Raw genomic sequence first — 20,475 nt, forward strand, 5'->3', positions numbered from 1 at the left:
TACTTGCACTGAAGCAGTCATCAAAACATTTTAAAGCCAAAGTGTGTGTGAGGCCTTACACTCTGACAGTGTGTGATCAAAATATTAGTTATGTCTCCTATGATCAAGAGCATTCATTGAAGCATTGCATTGGCAGTGTCTGCTTTTGAACACTTTGTCATATGATTGTGGTGATATTTGGAGATATGATCACATAAGTTTTAGTTTGGAGGCTTTTGCCTGTTTGCCTTAACAGATCAATGTATTAGTAGGCTAACATGTCAAGCTTTATTAATACTATTACCTTTGTACATTGTAGTACTCTGTATTCTGTTAATCCTTAACTCTATTTAGCACTTGAGATCTACAGTATATGTACTTTGTTTAGGTATGTTTATCTCCTTCAGAAAAGCCAAAGTCTTGGTCTTTATTTTGGGAAACACTAGTCCTAACAGTACCACTGGTGTGAGATAGAGGCTACGAAACGTCTCCACTATGGTCTCATTTGTTTACAGTAATTACACCAAGGAATGACATTTAATTTGACAATGATATATTGATGTTTGAAAATGCTACAGGTAGCACCTTTAACACTGCCGTATGGCCACAGTCATATTTGGTTCTGTTTCGTCTATATAGCCCATGTACTAGTTATTGACCTCTGATTGTGTGGCAAAGATATGAGTCCATTGTTGTATTCTTAGTGTTGCTCATTGACTGACTTACCGGTGTTTAGCCAGGCCAATGTGGCAGTCTCACTGTCTTTATATATAGGCTTTATACATGTTGTTGCCTGATATGATGCTGTGATTCACAGGCTGTTCCAATCTAATTTTCCAACCAATAAGTAAATCCACTGAGCTGTTCTTGGTCACACACTGACTGACTAACTGACTGTCATTTTGTTCCTTTTTTTTTTTTTTCATTTATCTATTCCAGGTTCACTTTATTCTAAGAATGTTTCCATGATTTGTCTTCGACTCAGAAGGAGAGCTGAAGACAAAAACACAAAGCGTCTGGAGAATGTTCACTATTCAACATCTCCAGACGCTTTGTGTTTTTCTCAATGTCTTGCAACTGTCCTGCAAAAACCTCCTTTCTCCAAGAATTCAGCTTTTCAGTATTGTATTTTTGTATGCTTTACAGTGTATTATTAGTGGTATGGTTTGCTCCCAGGGTCATGAAACAATCTCTGCACTTGTAACACCAACAAAAGTGTTAAAAGAACACAAATATGTGAGAATGTCTACACACCGCACCCAACACCTCAAGCCTTTAACACTGTAACCTTTTCAGAGTAGGCTGTTGAGCATTTGGTGTTTATTTCACCATGTTGAGACATTGATTTCTTTGGTTCCTACTCAGCTACTGGTCACTTTTTTGAAGTCCTTCTAACGCAGAAGTCAGGTTGAAATCTTTCTTAGCGACCAAAAAAAGCATGCTTTTTTGTAAGTCCAAATAATCTGCGAATGTCCTGAAATAACATAAACTCTAATGTCTTTACATAGTATGAATGTGTCTGATTTAGCATATTTAGGAGATGCGCTTTGAAAGCAACTTAAAGCACTGGACAGCAAGCGGGCAGACAAAAGATGAGTTATTATAGATTTTCACATGGAAACAGAGGCTTGTTATATCAATCCGACTAACCATCTATCACTCCACTCATCCCTCTTCTACCATGCCCTCCCTAATGATCCCTCTCTTTCTTTTTCTTTTGCTCACTCCCTTTCCATTACTGTCTATCTCTTTCTTCCCCTCTCCATGTGACTGAGGTATCAGCTGCTCAGCTCTAGTGAATTTTGTAACTTCAGTTTCTAGCTATCTATGAGTGTTTGCATAACAGTGGAAGGAAGATTGACCACGCACGCCCATTGAAAATTCCTGCAGGTGTAGTGCTAAGACTGTTCTTACTACAACAAAACAGTGCCTACACTGTTTTAGAGGGAAGAAAATTAATTTAGTATAAAACCTGATTTATTTGCCATTTAATGTGAGTGATGTTTTATAGTTTAGACATCAAGTTGCAGACTCTTATCCTCTTCCATCCGGCTTGCATAAACCTCCTGGACTTACATTTACTGGCCAAGGGTAATGGGGTGTCATTAATGATATCAACTGACTCCTGTTGAAGGGTTCAGCTGTAAAAAGAGTGATTGACTGGTACACAGTTTGGGCAGAACCAATATGATGATACTAAAAAGGAATACACCAAGTTTTTAGTACATTGTCCCTTCGGTCCACTTCTCTGTTAAGTAATGAGAACATAGACACCAAAATCATCCATGTGGCTCCAGTGCTCCATAGCCTGCTCCATAGTTTAGTTTGACTATCGCTCAACATAGTGTACGCTAAAGTGTTAAAATGGAGCCTACTATCACTCAACATAGTGTATGCTAAAGTGTTAAAATGGAGCCTACTATCACTCAACATAGTGTATGCTAAAGTGTTAGTGTTGAGCATACTATAACTCAACATAGTGTATGCTAAAATGTTAGTGTTGAGCCTACTATAACTCAACATAGTGTATGCTAAAATGTTAGCATGGAGCACCGGAACCAATGATCTATCGTGGACACATGGATGATTTTGGTGTTTACAATTTACCAATAACTTGCTATATTCCTTTAACGGTTCAAATATAAAACATAGGTGGCAAAGAGGAATAGAGTTAAGTTGAGAACTGGAGCATGATGTATAACTGACATGTATGTGCTACTCTCTGCTGTAGCCTGCACACTCTGCTTCACTTGGTAGAAATTAACCACTTTTTTTTTTACAGCAGCACCAAATGCTACTTGATCTGTTCAACGCATCATGTTTATAACATATCACTGGAAACTATTTGTTTATGTGAAACTGCAGCCAAGCTCACAAATGATGTGTGTTGTGATAATGTCAGTTTGGATGAAATTCAGTGACACAGGTAATGAGTAAGCATTGGCTAGCCCTGTTTGACCCTGTAATGGAAACCCAGGCTAATGAGTAACCTCTGGCAGGTACAAGACGCTCTGCAAAAAATATCTAGCATTTGGTGTAGTATTGACACTTAAAATGTGGAAAATCTGCATTTGGGGTGAGATGATTTCACCTTATTTCCCAATACAAATCAGCTTGTTTTAGTAACTTCTTTGAACCAAGTGACTTTATCTTGATACTAGTGGAGTCAGATGCCTTATTTCAAGATGTTGTTACTTGATTGTAGAAAAAACTGATGAAACTGCATTGGAAACAAGTGAAATTATCTCAAACACGCTCTAGTGTGTCAGTACAATAACTGTTACCACAGCCAATAACTGCATTTATGGTCCACAAAAGTCCCTGTGTTTCTTTTAGAGCACCATTACTTGTGCTGTGTTGGTTCTTTCAAGCATATATAGCGTTGTTAATGTTAATGTTTGGCCACATTCCAGTTCACACTGTGAGACTCTAAAACGACTCTTTGACAATTCAGCTATTCTGGCTCATCCCTAATGATAAAAATACACTGAACCCCACTAAACATTAGAAGACTTATGCACTGGGTGGCTTCCAAGTGTGAATATGTGTAACTGTATGAGCGCGCGGCAGGGTGTTGCTGAAAAATAGACCTAAAAAACATCAATTGTCAGGATGGAAAGTATAGCCTATTACTGACACAGACATGTCATAATGATAATAATGATAATAATCATGATGACATGAGCGGACACAGAGAGAGAAAAGAGCAGAATAAGGCCAAAAAGGGATAAGGAGATTACTGTAGTCTATGACTGCGGTTTCTGTTTGTGTGTTTGTGCATTGGCGTGTGTGTTGCGTGTGTATGCGCGTGTGTGCGTATGTGGCCGAGACACTCCAATTTAGTTAATTTGATGTCTTGTCTAAAACCAGCTAGTCTGAAACACTGTGAATCACCGAGTCTGCAGAGACTGACTCAAAACCACCTGCACTGTCTGTCATTTGGTTGTTTCACTTGTTCCTTTTCTCAGCCACAAGGAAAGAGACACGTGACGGTGGTTAGAAGTTGGTGGCTCTTGTATTACCGCCCTGCAAACCCCCAGTTTCACAGAGAGCGACACAGTAGTTTGGAGTACTTGGAACAAACCTAATCTACATTTGATTTATCTCAATTTGCAAGTGCAGTTTCCACTTAGAAGGGCTGGTATCAAATTTTCAATTGGTGAATAAGTTGTTTTTTCGACCGATGTGGGTTTTTGATGGCTGATACTGATATTTTTGAACTGAAGCTGCAGATAGGTGATTGATTTTTCATGTCGATTAAAACAAATGACAAGTTTTCAGTGTTTTCCCCAATTTTTTTGTTCTTGTCAGGGTGGAAAAGCCTGTAAAACAGTACTTAGACATCATGGGACATTAAAAAGGCAGAGTGCCCCCCCCCCCCCCCCCCCCCCCCCCCACACACACACACACACACCCTTTAAATGACAGGGAAACTCTGGGACACATTAGGCCTCTGTCATGTAACGGTCTATTTACATCTCCATATGTTTGCGCAGTGTACGCTATCTTGTACCTCCACCTTGTACCACAGTCGGCCTTTCACGTTCGCCTACGAATTTGCTCCTGGCCATGCTGCTGTTAAGCTGTGTGTGTGTGTGTGTGTTGAACCACAGAGATAAAACAGTTTTATCTCTACGGTGTGAACTGTGTTATGCATGTGACCCGTGTTCATCAGATGAGAGAATGCCCCCCTCCTCTGTTATGCAAACTAAAACAGCTCATCAAGACTGCAGCGTTGTGCTGCTTTGTGTTCATGTGGTCATTTGAAAAAGGCATTAATCATTACAGTTAGACAGATATATCAGGCTGATATTGGCCCTTTAATAAATATCAGATATCAGCCACAAGATGGAGGGTCGAAGACTTAAAGTGCACACAGAAAATCAAACGCATGGCTGTTTAGTCTAGTCTAGTCTTGTTTATTTATATAGCCCTTTATCACAAGGATGTCTCAAAGGGCTTTTACATAGCATCATATACAGTACATGTCATATACATACTACATCATATATATACATACTACATATACACATCATCATTTAGGAAGCAAGTACTGCACACTCTGCTGCTGTCCTGTGTTACTCCTCCATCTGCTGGTCAGAGGAGGGCAGTGAAGGGCTTTGCTGTACTGTAACATAGGGATGGCATTTTCTACACACACATACTCACTCACATAATGTACATCAATCAATCCATACCCCACCCACTTCCCATGTTCTCATCTCTTATATTTTCACCTAACTGTATCCTTTCCCCCGTCCTTCACTCTCACCAACCCATACCTTATGCTTTCCTCTCTTCTCCCCTATCTTTCTTGCGCCCCTGTCTACTTCCCATCTCCATTAAAGTGTTAAGATACTGGAGTTTCACTAATTTAACATCTCGTCTCCTCCCGCAGTCACAGACGAGGATACAGTTAAGAGGTACTACGCCAAGTTCGAGGAGAAGTTCTTCCAGACGTGTGAGAAGGAGCTGGCCAAGATCAACACTTTCTACTCTGGTAATGACCACAAGTAATACTGTTGCTGTGTACACACATAAAAACACACACGGTCATATATTGTATATCAATGACCCCCTTCATATCTGGCTTTAACGTGTGCCTCATGTCTGGAGTGTATCTAGATATGATTTAGTCAGATTAACTTTACACCTGACCATAAAATAGATCATCCATGTGTCCCTGGTAGATCGTTGGCTCCGATGCTGCATGCTAACACTTTAGCGTACACTATGTTGAGCGATAGTAGGCTCCATGCTAACACTTTAGCATACACTATGTTGAGCAATAGCAGGCTCATTATCTCAAAAGTGAGAAAATGAGAACTTGTAGCAGCACATTAACTATATTGTAGCTATATTAAATGATATGTGGCCAAATCTGGCAGTTTTGTATAGAAGATTGGTATCATTTAGTCAAAATACGATACAAAAATAACATACTGTTTTGAACTCACAGGGGCTAGCAAGATCCGACAAGACTTGGACCATTACTTGTTTTATTTCCATAGAAAGTGAATGTGGTCTCACTTGAAATCATCAGCTATATTGAGTTAATGATATTCACAGTTTCATTCAAATATTTCACTGGTGTTGTGTATGTTTTGCATATTGTCCTGCAGAAACCCTCTGTCTTTAAAGCTAACCGTCTTGCCCCTCTCCCTGCTCTTCCCTCCAGAAAAACTGGCGGAGGCCCAGCGGCGCTTCGCCACGCTACAGAACGAGCTGCAGTCCTCGCTGGACGCCCAGAGGGAGAGCTCCGCCCACGCCCGGGGCCTGAGGAGGAGGAAGACCGTTTTTGCCCTGTCGCAGCAGGAGAGAATTAAACACAGAAACATTAAGGACCTGCAGCTGGCCTTCTCTGAGTTCTACCTCAGCCTCATACTGCTGCAGAACTACCAGGTACACACACACACACACACACACACACACACCCCATCTCAGTAGCAGAGTTGTAAACACAGCAATACAAAGCCCTTGTGACTGGCTTTCTCAGAATTCTACCTCAGCTTGATACCAATTCCCAATTTCTCAGAAAAAAGAACTCACAGGTAAACACAAATACACACACACCTGAAACACACACACTCTCACAGCAAATGTAAGTGCAGAAACATCATAGCTGCAGTGCAGTGAGTTGTATCTCAGTTAGTTTTACTTCAACCACCATGTTAACAGTACAGAAGGTTTTACATGCTTTATTTGATTCTGCCAATTCCAGTGTATCCGGAGGTACTGAAAAAGTTTGGACAAAGTCTTAAATTATCTCAATTTAAAGCCTTAAAATGTCTTCAATACAGTTATTACAAGTCTTATTTCTCTCTCTCTCTCTCTCTGCCTCTCCCTCTGCCTCTCCCTCTCTCTCTCTCTCTCTCCCTCTCTCTCTCCCTCTCCCTCTCTCTCTCTCTCTCTCTCTCTCTCTCTCTCTGCAGAACCTGAACTTCACCGGCTTCAGGAAGATCCTGAAGAAGCATGACAAGATCTTGGAGACGTCGAGGGGGGCCGACTGGAGGGTGGCCCACGTTGAGGTGGCTCCGTTTTACACCTGCAAGAAAATCACACAGCTCATCTCCGAGACTGAGGTACACACACACACACACAGGCACACATGTATAGTGGTTTACACACATATATTTTACACCTTTACACTTAATCTCTCTCTCTCTCTCTCTCTCTCTCTCTCTCTCTCTCTCTCTCTCTCTCTCTCTCTCTCTTCCAGGCGTTGGTAACAGCAGAGTTGGAGGGGGGTGACAGGCAGAAGGCCATGAAGAGGCTGAGGGTACCGCCCCTGGGAGCTGCACAGGTCAGAAACACACACACACACACACACATACACACACACACACACACACACACATAAACATAGTTGCCTATGTTTTAAAATCCTGAAATACAGGACTATGAATGAATGTTTTTAGATACCAGATACTGTCTGATTTACAGTTGAAACATTGAATTGTTTATGAATAGTTTTTTGAAAGTAATTTTCATTGCCCTTAAGCCTATGAAACCCATTCAAAAACTATTGTACACTTTAAACGAATAACAGTAAAATAAAATGTTTTTTTTGTAATTCCTGAAAGATGAAACACTGCCATTTTGGAGATGACTGGGTTTCCCCCTGATAGCACTTTATTGTGAACGTTGCTGATGTTTCAACAGAAGCAGGAAAACAAACAGCCCTATTAATGTTTTATGATGACAGTAAATGAACCTGTAAATGTTTGTCATGTCGTATTATCTTGGTCTAAGGCTGGTGTTTCTCTGTCTGTCTGTCTGCAGCCTGCTCCTGCCTGGACCACCTTTAGAGTTGGGCTTTACTGTGGAGTATTCCTCGTCTTAATAGTCACCGTGGTTATTACAGGTAAAACACACACACACACACACACACACACTTCTCAAACTGGAGGTGCCATGTAGTCCAAAGCCGTGCATCTCTAATCATCCAGTTTTTACTTCCTGGAATTTCATTGTTAATATCCTGGCTAGAAATACACTTACAGTATGTTGTTCGGCAGCAAAATATAGTTTCACGAAGTAAAAACTGAATCACTTGTGGCTTAAAAAACCCATCAGACTAGAGAATGAATGTATCTTTCCTCTACGTTCACAGCAGCAAGTCACCTGCCACCGCTGCAAGAGAAAATGTGACATTGACAAAACGTTATGACCTGCCTCAATTTCCCTCAAAACACAGAGAGTTACAGGCTCAGCATTTACAAATACTGTTTTAAATTGGTAATCTGTAAAATGTATAATCTGTAAATGGTAATCACTTCTTGTGCCAGACACCTGGTGTTTAGAGCAGCAAATGGAAAAGCTTTCATGAACTGGATATAGGTTGAATCACTACTTTGTTATATCAATCAGTGATAGAGAGCAGCAGAACAAAAATATACCCTTATGAAATTGTTGCAGATTATTACTTTATTCATAATACGGTATCCAAAACAAATAGTTTTAGTGCTGCAGTCAGCATTAGAACCAAAATGGTGACTTAAATGAGACTGGAAATGGAACTAAAACCAACTGATACTAATATCACTAGTAGGTTAAAGTAATCAATCATACAGTTCATAACTACCTGCTCCAGGCTGTGCATCCATCCGTCAAATGTGAAATCTCAGGTGATATCTCACACACCGCTGGTATGATTTTGGTGAAACTTGGAGGGATGATGCATCTTCGCACTGTGTTCCAGCATTTAAAAAATGACAGTGATCAGCCTGATGAGGGGGCTATTATTAAAGAGTAACTAAACCCCAAACCCAAATCTGTGTAAAGCCTGACATCTAATGGTAAAAAGCATGCTACTGAAATTGCCATCTGCTATTGGCTGATCCTTGATGCCAGGTAAATGATCTGGTGTAACTGTTCTCCCTCTCTTCTTCTTCTTCTTCTCTCTCTCTCTCTCTCTCTCTCTCTCTCTCTCTCTCTCTCTCTCTCTCTCACTTCTCTCCCGCTGTCTCTCTTTCATCTCTCTCACTCTCTCTTACTCTTTCTCTCCGGTCTGTCTCCATCTCTCTCTCTCTCTCTCCCCCTCTAGGAGCTGTGGTGATTCGTAGCGATGATGTTTGGCCTATGGTCAGGATCTATAGAGGAGGCTTCCTGTTAATAGAGTTCCTCTTCCTGTTAGGTATGTACACTTACACACACCTAAACACACACTTACGCAAACGCTAGAGTTGGGAGTCAGTTCACTTGCGGTTCATTCAGTTCAGGAAGTGGAATTTCTTTACATGTTATGTAAACTGCAGTTTCAATTTAAATTTTGAATTGAAAGTGTGTTGACCCCTCGCTCACACACACACACACACACACACACACACACACACACACACACACACTAACCTGTCTAACCAGTCTGCACCCTGTTTATCTTCCAGGCATCAACACCTATGGCTGGAGACAGGCAGGAGTTAACCATGTGCTCATATTTGAACTCAACCCCAGAAACAACCTGTCCCACCAACATCTGTTTGAGGTATGAACACACAGATGCATACAGGATTAGAAGGGCAGGCTTGGGCCGATACTCGATAATATTGAATATTGCAATATTCATAATAGCAGTTCCAGCACATTTGTCCATATATCATGATGTAAATATCCAAATAAGAGCCATTCTTCAAAGGCAATACCTACTGGAATTGATCCTGATCTGGATCTCGGAGCCAAAATCACCTCCACCATCTACAACAAGTCCTACAGGAAAAACCGAATGATGATAAATGCTGTCGCTAATTAACCTCTAATTGTTTGTGTGTGCAGATCGCAGGTCTGCTGGGAGTGCTGTGGTGCGTCAGCCTGCTGTCCTGTCTGTTCAGCGACAACATCCTGGTGCCGATGCAGGCCAACCCCCTGGCCCTGTATGGCTTCTTCCTCCTCTTCCTCATCAACCCCTTCAAGACCTGCTACTACAAGTCGCGCTTCTGGCTGCTCAAGTTGCTGGTAACATCACTGTGTTAATACAACGGCTTACTTCCTCAACATATTGCGTAGGCTACGTGTTTTTGGTTTATTAAAAACATCAATTCATCCCCCTCCGTTTCTCCGTCTTTCTTCGTCCCGTAGTTCCGAGTGGTGACGGCTCCATTCCACCGCGTGGAGTTTGCAGACTTCTGGCTGGCCGACCAGCTGAACTCTCTCGTGGTCGTGCTGATGGATCTGGAGTACATGATCTGTTTCTACAGCTTCGAGCTGGACTGGCACAAGCACGACGGACTCATCAGCAGTGAAGGTGAGGCTGTGGGGAAGTCGGGGTCGTTGCAGCAGCAGAATGGTAATAGAATACAGCGAAAATAATAGAATGTAAATAAGAACAGAGCAAATGCGGGGGTATATAAACATACTCAACTGGCAATTTCAGTATGAAGAGTTTGGATTGCAGCAGTTTGGATATCCTTCTCTTCAAATGATGTTTACTGTTGCTGTGTCAAAGTCTGCTCTATCAGAAAGGTTTCACATATTGTAAATACGGTAAACACGTCCCCACTTGCAGGTATCATATCTGTAACATATCTACAATTAAATCAGTTACATTGCCTATTAATGACTTCTAAATGATTTTCAAAGCATTAGTAAATGATTTATTAACAATTAATGAAGCCATTAATTAATGCTTATAAACCCAGTCAAACCCAGAGAAATTATGAGTAGCTAAATGTGTATCTCAATCTCCAGTAATCACGCTGTAGCATTAACTGAGATTGGAATAAATTGGAATAATATCTGTGACACAACTTAAGGATTTCCTCAGCTTTAACAGTAACAGACCCCTCGTTGTTCAACTGGAAAGCTAGTGCTTAATGTCTGCAATGTAACTGATTTAATTGTAGATATGTTACAGATATGAATATGATATCTGCAAGTGGGGACGTGTTTACCGTATTTACAATATGTGAAACCTTTCTGATAGAGCAGACTTTGACACAGCAACGGTAAACATCATTTGAAGAGAAGGATATATACACAACACACCAATTGCGTTTTTAAAATGTAGTAGCTCATTGAATGTTGTTCTCATTGTTTTCTACTGTCTTAATGTGTTAGCTTGTTACTTTTGCTGTTGGTACTTTTCCCATTCCTAAACACTAAAATACAGGAAAAAAAGAAACACGGCGGCGTCCATTTTGTTGTTAGTTGCCTAGCAACAATGTTCCCATAACATACAACACTTGAAAGCCAAGCATATTATCATGGATGTATTCTTGTGCCGCAAATATGACTTAACCAATTCAATTTGAAGGAAGTAATAGCACCATTAAAATAAAAAAACTTACTTGAGGTCCTTGACTTTGGCGGTCCATGTTGGCCAGCGAGTCATGAAGGTGACGTCGTTTTCTCCTCTAGCACACCGACGGGAGGCCGGTGTGCTATACGGCTACTATTTTATGTAGCTATTATAGTAAAAGAAAAAGTACGGGCGCTGGTATATACATTAACTGTCCTTTTATTCCAAAAGTCGTATTTAATAAAGCCCCGGAGGGCGGGAGTGGATGAACCCGGTTAAACAGTAACCGCCCGTACTGGACGCTCTAAGAAGTAAAGCGAACGCGCCCGCAACGAGGCAGGGATCATTTCATTGGTCAACACTACACCTGGCATTCTATTGGTTGGGGAATTTTGACAGGGTTGTTGCACAAAAAATCCAAGAGCAGAGCAGAAATCTGAGAGCAGACTAGGGGTGGGCGATACTGCAAAATTTGGTTTCGATCCGATACCAAGTAATACAGGGCCAGAATCGTCGATATCGATACCGATACCGATACTTTTTATTATTAAAAGCGGCTTATGTACTTTCATGTAGGGGAGAGCAGTGTATCATGATTTATGAGGTGAATGCATCATCAATAATCTGAATAATCTAAATCTGAATACATTTTCATGACTACTAAATTATTTGCCAAAAGTTAGCAATCATTGTAAGGTGAGTGGTAGAATTTCTACCTGCCACCTGTGAGACCCGGGTTTGATTCCCAACTGAAGCATGTATGTAGCAAGCAAAGCAAAAAATGCATGTTAAAACACAGGACAGTTTTTAAAGGCAAATAACACAAATATTTTTTTTATTATTGTAAATTGAATGTGCAAACATGGAAAAAAAAAAAGTTGAATAAACAAATTGCACACAATTATTTGTGGAGAACAATGAATGTTTTAAAACTTTCACAACTTTTATAAATAAGCAAATTGCAAATAACTAAACAAAAGCACAAACTACCCTCAACCATTCTTCTTTCCTTCAGTTAGAGCAATGGTTCTCAGGGTGCGCGCCGTGGCGCGCTGCGCGTGCGCGACGCGTATGTTGGTTGTTTGAGTGCACACGACACGACAACAGCAGTGGAGAAGCAAAGAGTGCATGCATGCACTAAGATGTGTTCACGACAACGGAACGTTGTTTGCACAGATAGTTCTACTCTTTGATGAAACTGGTATCGATCCTATTGACGCTAGAATCGATCTTCAAAAACAAGACGTAGTATCTGTAGTATCGATATTTTGGGATCGATCCGCCCACCCCTAGAGCAGACGTTTCACGAGCGCACAGAAGCAGCGGTGCGAGGAGAAGGGCTGAAGCTGGAGCGCAGGAAATCTGTGTGCAAGCAACATTATATCTGAGTGCAAGCATACAGTTTGAGCAGAAGCAGAGCAAATCTAAGCGCAAGCAGGGGCTATTTGAGTGCGAGGGCAGGGTTTGAGGGAAAGCATTACAAAATCTGAACGTGAAATCAATCAATCATGCTCTCAAATTGAAAGACCACGCTCTTGAATAAAGATAGGAAAAAAGCTCCATAATATTTGCTACAATAACAGTGAAATTAATAAATGTACAAGTTATATTTTTGATAAACATCATTAACAATTAATTGGTGTCCAGATGTACATACACACTACTGAATGAATAGAGAAACACACACACACACACACAAACATCAAGTGTATGATCCCTTATGTAACAATGTGTTTCACTCCCTGTCATACAGAGTGTGAGCTTTGTGTGTGTGTGTGTGTATGTTTCCTCATATTAAGATGTATGTCACTCTTACTTCTAGGGTGTGCAAGCTGTGATCCAGTGACACACACACGCACACACACCATAACGACTATACACTTTGCATGTCATTCTCCCCAGGTAAAGACGTGTGCCACTCCTACTCCTACGGCGTTCGCGCCGTGATCCAGTGTCTTCCTGCCTGGTTTCGATTCGTCCAGTGTCTGCGGCGTTACCGCGACACCAAGCGAGCCTTCCCTCACCTGGTGAACGCTGGGAAATACTCCACTTCCTTCTTCGTCGTCACCTTCGCCGCCCTCTACAGCACGCATAAAGGTAGGGTGGACACACACAGGTGACAGAGCATTATTTGACCAGAGATAGACGTTTTGAGAACATCACTCAAGACCTTTTCTGAATTGTTAGAATCCCAACTTTTTGTACCTGTTTAACTTGTTACACCTTTGTCCTCTTTCGGTTTCCCAGCTTCCAACGCAATAAATTAACTCCTTTATATTAAGGCTGACTAGAAGCTAAGAAGCCTCTATGAGAAAAAGGAGACAGAGGAATCTGTTGAGTGTTTTCTCAGAGAAAACGCCACTTATGCATGTCGTGTTTTTTTCCTCACTGAGGCTTCAGAGCTTTTACCTGGTGACTGTATGTGGTGGTATTGAATACCTTTTCCTTTAGTACACCAGAAGTTGGAAAGTTCAAAGAAGACAAAGGAAATAGCTACTAAAGATGAAATGTTATTGTAAGATGAGTTCCTTGATGGATCACTTGTACGCAGAATTTAAAGGTGGATTGTTAACATTTTGGAAAAAGTCTCAAGTGACACTCTGGCCAGAGATGTTGACATTTTTAAATGCATAACACTGTTCTTCTACAAGTGACAAACCTCACGCCACGCCACCTCTCTCCTCCCCAGCTGAAAAGCACGCCGATACCCAAATCTTCTTCTACTTGTATATCGGCTGTTCGGTGGTCAGTTCGTGTTACACTCTGATCTGGGATCTGAAGATGGACTGGGGCCTGTTCGACCGAAACGCCGGAGAGAACACCTTTCTGAGAGAGGAGATCGTCTACCCACATAAGGTACTTCCCCATACAGGCAGGAACCTCCATTTTATCAGAGGTGGATTTGTAGTATCTAATGTGTAATGTGTTTATAACTGTCTTGTTGTCTGTCTCTCCCTCCAGGCTTATTACTACAGCGCCATAGTGGAAGACGTGCTGCTGCGTTTTTCGTGGACTTTAACCGTCTCCCTCAGCAGAGTCTGTAGTTACCCCGGCATCTCGGACATACTGGCTACTATACTGGCCCCAATGGAGGTCTTTAGGTATACACAATCATTTTTCCACTAGTTTTGTCTTGTATCTCTCCATTTCTCTGGCCAGCTTTGCCCCTTAAATCTCAAGAGGCATTTTGCGTGGAAATTGTTCTTTTTAGAAAACGAGCATCTCCATAATTGCTCTTTTTATTCGCTCTCTCATGTAAGCTCTTGTGTAGGTTTTCCACAATAATGTTAATGTGATGCAGTTTTGATCCGTGCGGGAAAATCCTCTTTTCTCTTTCAGCTACAGAGCAGCAGCCCAGGAGCTGGTAGGGATTCAGTGTCTTGCAGGGTGGATGCTTGCAGAATGGGGGCTTGATCCCTTGATCCTCTCTAACCACTAGGCCTATTACAGCAGCAAGTAATAGGATACAGCAAAGAGAAAATAGGATAGAAATAACAATTGAGCAAATTGGGGTTTTTAAACGTAACACAACCAACAGTTACTGTGCTAGAATGCATGAAGTAAAAAAATATATGAATTAAAAGTATGAAATTGGATCAAATACATCACAGATGGAAATTCCGATTTCAATAAACTTGATATAGGGATATCTATATGGAATGCACCGCCACTTCATACTAGTTCAGCAGAATTAGTTTTCTTGACTTCAATGACTTGTATTCTAATTTTAACTGTGAAAATGCCCCTTCCTTTTGCATTTAAAAGCTATGTTTCAATTCAAGTCATCACTCCCGTCCTGCCTGACATGGTTGAAAACATAGGGGATCGGCAATATATGTGATGACGATTGGTTGAGAGGAGGATGCACGCTATCGCCCAACTCAAGCATGACAATAGGTGAATTACAGCACGTATGAAAATTGACAGTTGACAGCCCCTGTTTCTCTCCCCCAGGCGTTTCGTGTGGAACTTCTTCCGACTGGAGAACGAGCATCTGAACAACTGTGGTGAGTTCAGGGCCGTCAGAGACATCAGCGTGGCTCCGCTCAACGCCGACGACCAGACCCTGCTGGAGCAGATGATGGACCAGGAGGATGGAGTGAGGAACCGGCAGGGCAAGAAGAGCTGGAAGAGGAGCTACAGCATGAGTCTACGCAGGCCACGACTCGCCTCACAGTGAGTCTAGGAGCTAGGGTTGCACAATTCATCACATTTAAACTGAACATGCCATTTGAACATTTAAAGAGGCAAATAAACCTGATTCTAATTAAGTAAGCAGTGACCTCTATCAACCTCTATTGGTGACAAGTAGGAATTGCCAAATAAACCAGTGTATTTAGTACATTATACGCAAGAAGAAATAAGTTGAATCAAAAGTGTTTTGCTTGCGTTGAAAGCAAGTCTATGCTTTTGGGTTGCTTGTAATAAATTCTTAATGATTTAACTGTCTCTTCTTCATTGTGATTGGTCCGTCCAGGTCATGTGGTCTCTAAAAGTTGAGCTTTTGTAAACTTTTTACACATCTTTTCCAAAGCGGAGGCTTTTCGTCTAATCCCTTATGTGAAAATATAAAGGCGGCGGCAGTTTGAAAGAAGTGGAATACACAGGTTTTCAAACCAAATAGATGATGAAGCGGGAGTTTTCAACTCAGCAAATGATATCAGATCAGATCAATGATAATATTCATGAACTCATACTGTAAGCACTTTCTCCCTTCCTCCCCTCCAGGTCCAAGACTCGTGACACCAAGGTTCTGATCGAGGACACCGACGATGACTCCTGACATCAGGCCACGCCCCTCGCCTGGGTCCAGAATTTATTCAAAGGAGGAAACTCCACCTCCTAACAAAGGAATAACCCAGCGAGTCGGGCGTTGAACTCTGTCAAAAACACCCAAGGATGAGTTCTGAACTCATATGCCTACCGAACCCTATCTCCAACCCACAGCCCTCTGCCTGGGGTCAGAACTAATTCAGAGGAGGCACTTCCACCTTTTTCTTGACGAAAAAACCCAGCGAGACGGCCATCGAACTCTTAACCTACCCTTACCTTCGAAAATAACCAGGGCGGGCTTAGATCTCAAGTACCTACATCAACCCCAGCCCCAACCCAACCCTCAGCCATTGCTTGGGTTCACACCCTCCTCAAAGACTCTTGCGAACACCCCAGCAAAATGGGACGCAGACTGATTACCAACCTACCTACGCAAAGGATGTCTCCCTATACCCCCTCCTAGCCAGATCATTCCCACATAGGCCACGAACTTAAAGCCTACTCTTGTTGAGGGCCAAATTTTTACCTCCCTACCCCTGATAATACCCTTACCTTCGACTCTCCTACCAAAGCTCAAAGCATTGGCGGAGAACTCTCGACCTACACTCCCAGCAGCCCTATAACGCATAAGGAAAGGCCTTGCATATATAACCTACCATAGGCATCTCCCAAGAACTCAAGTCAACCTGTGATTTGGACCTCTAAATGAGCCCTTTTCTTCCACAAGACTATAAAAAGTGACCTCCTACTCTTCGGCATCCCTATGTCCTTCACTTAAACCCATCGAACGGTTCTTGAAACCCTCGATGGTCATGCAGGTCAACAGACTACGCCTTGCCAGAGACCTGCCCTGTCCCTTTGCGTAACGCTAATCAGTCACTAGCTTGACTGATCAAAGCACTAGCCCCTCCCCCCGCTCTTTAGCTTGCCCAATCAGATCATCACAAAGCTGCCTACCTGCACCTTACATGCTTTAGAAACGAACACACACACACACACAAACACAAGAAAGACTTGACCTCCGTTTGTAGAAAGAGTGACTGAATTGCCTATCGCCATGTGCACACACACACACACACACAGACAATGGTTGAATTCACTTTATCGTTCATGGACATGCAACACAGAGTAGACACCACCCGACCATTACTATTTTTGACATCAGTTCCCAGGAAGCAAAACCATACACACATACGTAAACACAGACTATCTGTCAACGTGGTTGTAAATATGTTACGGACCAAAGTGGGAGACGGTGTGATTTCTTGCAGATGGAAAATAATTATTCAGAAAATATCTTAAAATATTCAATTAAAAAAAAACAAAAAACTCCTGAGTTTAGACTGTGAGGAACAGCAGTCAGAACGATTGTTTCGGCCACGGAGCTGAGAAGGACTTTTACTGTTGTTTCTGGATGAAGATGAAGATTATCTTAATCATTGACCTACGGTAGCTCCCAGTCACCACATGTGAAAAAATATCCGCCATTGGGAAAGTTGAAATGATTTTGCTGAATGTATGTTGACTTGTTATTTATGTATGTATGAGTGGGAGAGATGCCTAATACCCCCTGTAAACAAGTTTAAGCCAATCAGTTTTTGGAAACATTAAATAACTGATTTAAGCCTAGTCCCATACTAAAATTTGTTTCCCCCCCCCCCCACTGAAATCTCTATTGAAAATGCAGTTAGTGTAGGACAGGGTGGATTCATGTTTGTGAAACTGGTTCATTGTGATGATGATGATGATGATGATGATGATGATGATGATGATGATGAGAAGGGGGGACGGTGACCTGTCTGTCAGACACTGAGACAAATGGTTTTAAATGACAGTGTAGTTTAACTGTTCACACTCTTATGAGACATGTGCTGTTATAACTCAGGTTGTTTTCCTTAAACGCACCGGTTTTGACGCAAGTTGGTCCAAAAAATTTGTTACGAGAAAGTGATTTTAATATATTTGTATGTGTATTCTTGATGCACAATCTGTGTTATTCAACACATCTCTTGTATGGAGTGTATTTTTTAAAGGCTGGGTGGTATTGGTTTATTTGCTTGGTCACAATCAGCTTCCTAACATGAAAGGTTTCTCAACAACCAACCATCACATCATCTGCATATTTGCTAAACATGTTTCAGAGACGCTAAGTCATCACTGACTGTAATAATGACATTAGGTAGGTTTGGTTCTCCTGTAGATTCCTGTTCTCATTTAGTTGGTTCTGTTTTAGGTTGTAATTATTTCCAGTCCATTGCTTTCATTAATGGCTAACCATTTTGCATTCATCCTAACAAGAGTTATTTAAATTCACTTGTGGATGCAATTTGGGGCGAACGAAAGCAGACCATTTCTAAAAAACCGTCAGGAGGCTCTGATTGGACAATCCCCTCCCCTTCCCTCTCCTCTCTTTCTTTCCCTCCGATCCACCAGCAGTGACCGATTCAGATCAATCCATCGGCACAAACTAGTAATACTGAAGTCAGTCACCATTAGGGCTGTCAAAATTGGCCAAAAATGACGTTCGATTATTCCTTCTAAAAAAACACATAGGTTCGAACCATTCGAATATCTATTTTTGCGCATTATGTCCATAAGAGGGCAAACCAATACAACGAGAGACATAACGACTTGTATAGGTATATTTATTTAAACATAAACATGTCTTTTAAAAGATCTACATACATTACAAAATAAACAAATAAAATAATGTCCTATACCGTAAAACTTCATTTAAAGACCGTAGACCTCTCTCTCTCTCTCTCTCTCTCTCTCTCTCTCTCTCTCTCTCTCTCTCTCTCTCTCTCTCTCTCTCTCTCTCTGCACCGTGGTTGGTGCTAGAGTGAGAACTGAGAACGCGCTGTCTCTCGAAGCGAGATCAAATGAATGATTCGTAACTGATATGTTATTCGATAGCCTAATTTTTATACAGGTTAGGTAATATTCATACTGGTTTAAATAAACAAATTGACACAACTTTATCTCGAGGTTCCACAATTTTGCTGTCTGACCAAAATCCGAAGTATTTCCAAACAGGGCTTTTTAGATTGCGGGCGGTTGTGAACTCTCTGCCATCATTACCACACGGTTGTTGTTGAATTATTCGCTCGTTTCAGCTTGACCTACATTTCATTTTCAATCAATGAAAGTGACGTTGTGTGACTTCTGTCCGTCATGCAGTGCATTCAGTGCAGCGGCCCAGGCCCACGCGAGAACTTTTTTTTTTTTTCACAATCGAATTTTAATTTTCACAATCGAATGTCTGTTTTTTTTTACAATTCGATTATATAATCGAATTTAGAATATTCGTTGACAGCCCTAGTCACCATTGAGCAATAAGAGTCACTGAAGGATTATGTGCACCTAATGCCAAACTTCATTTTAATATTGTGTTGTTTTTTTTGTCATTGCTAAAGCAGTCTCTCTGGCCAAGACTTGATGAAGGTAACTAGGATTTTAGCTTAATTTTAGTAGGTTTTTAGCATATTATTTTATTTTACTGTCTATTTTTGGAGCTTGCCAAAATCTAGAACATTCCTTTGAGGACTGAGATGTGTGATGGATTACACCAGCGTTTCCTAAACACTGGATTGGCACCCAAAAATGGTTGTGAGTCTTGTTTCTTTTGGGTCTTCGCAAGACAAGAGATCTAGTGCTCTATAGACAAAGTCAGGTTACCGATCCTCTAGCTAGCTTGGATAGTGGAACAGGTGTCGGTTCAGTCAAATCAACATGGAAACAACAAATCATTTGTGAAAGACACTTCATTTCTTAATAGGTTGACAACCTTCTTGTGCCAAACATTTTTCATTCGGATCTTGAGGAAAATCCACTTCCTGAGCTGATTGAATTGAAAGAGCTCTCACTCTTCTAAAGGTTTCTGATTCTTAATTCTAGTTAATTTGAGTAAATTTGTCCTAAATCAATTCAACAGATGCTATTTTCCATACCTCCACACTGTCCTTTGGGTTATAGCTAACCCACGATGGTTGCTACTGACTAGAAAAGTCTAAAAAATTCCTGGAATAGTGGAACTGCATTGGAAACAAATGACTTGTTTAGATGGATATTTTCTGCAGTGTAGAATGCCTTGCGCATTGAGATTGCTGCAGTACTCTGACTGCCTTGAATTTGTCTGTTTTGGTGGGAACAGTAAGCAGCACATCTCAGTTCTCTACTTTTCACATCTTATTTCACCACTAGAGCTCAGGGTCACACACACTCACACACACACAGCCAATCACAGTGAGAAGATGAGAGCAACTGGAGTGCCCTCTTCACCTGTCTGTCATCTCTGCACGACATTCACTTCCTGGGTGTTTATATATATATATATATATATACATATATATATTTATTTTTTATCTGCAAGCGTTTTTACACAGCTTAAAAAGCCTGAAATACGTTTCATTCACTACTTGACATAACTATGATTCCTTGAATTTGTCATTTCCATGTAGCAGAAACAATCATTCCATCCAAAGAAAGTT

At 41.3% G+C, this 20,475-nt stretch overlaps 1 protein-coding gene across 1 annotated transcript in view; it reads left to right on the forward strand.

Annotated features, from left to right (window-relative positions):
* The window catches only part of LOC139915821 (xenotropic and polytropic retrovirus receptor 1 homolog), a 39,242-nt gene extending 21,633 nt beyond the window's left edge, over positions 1-17,609 (forward strand). The window contains exons 3-16 of the mRNA XM_071904538.2: positions 5,378-5,479; positions 6,158-6,381; positions 6,912-7,061; positions 7,199-7,282; positions 7,762-7,843; positions 9,026-9,115; positions 9,366-9,463; positions 9,751-9,930; positions 10,054-10,219; positions 13,115-13,309; positions 13,902-14,068; positions 14,174-14,313; positions 15,167-15,388; positions 15,941-17,609. Coding sequence (XP_071760639.1) covers positions 5,378-5,479; positions 6,158-6,381; positions 6,912-7,061; positions 7,199-7,282; positions 7,762-7,843; positions 9,026-9,115; positions 9,366-9,463; positions 9,751-9,930; positions 10,054-10,219; positions 13,115-13,309; positions 13,902-14,068; positions 14,174-14,313; positions 15,167-15,388; positions 15,941-15,995 — 1,955 coding nt within the window. The 3' untranslated portion in view covers positions 15,996-17,609. The remainder of the gene's footprint in view (positions 1-5,377; positions 5,480-6,157; positions 6,382-6,911; positions 7,062-7,198; positions 7,283-7,761; positions 7,844-9,025; positions 9,116-9,365; positions 9,464-9,750; positions 9,931-10,053; positions 10,220-13,114; positions 13,310-13,901; positions 14,069-14,173; positions 14,314-15,166; positions 15,389-15,940) is intronic.
* Positions 17,610-20,475: the final 2,866 nt, after the last annotated feature.

Source organism: Centroberyx gerrardi, chromosome 13, assembly GCF_048128805.1.
Source record: "Centroberyx gerrardi isolate f3 chromosome 13, fCenGer3.hap1.cur.20231027, whole genome shotgun sequence".
In the NCBI taxonomy this organism is placed as follows: Eukaryota; Metazoa; Chordata; class Actinopteri; order Beryciformes; family Berycidae; genus Centroberyx; species Centroberyx gerrardi.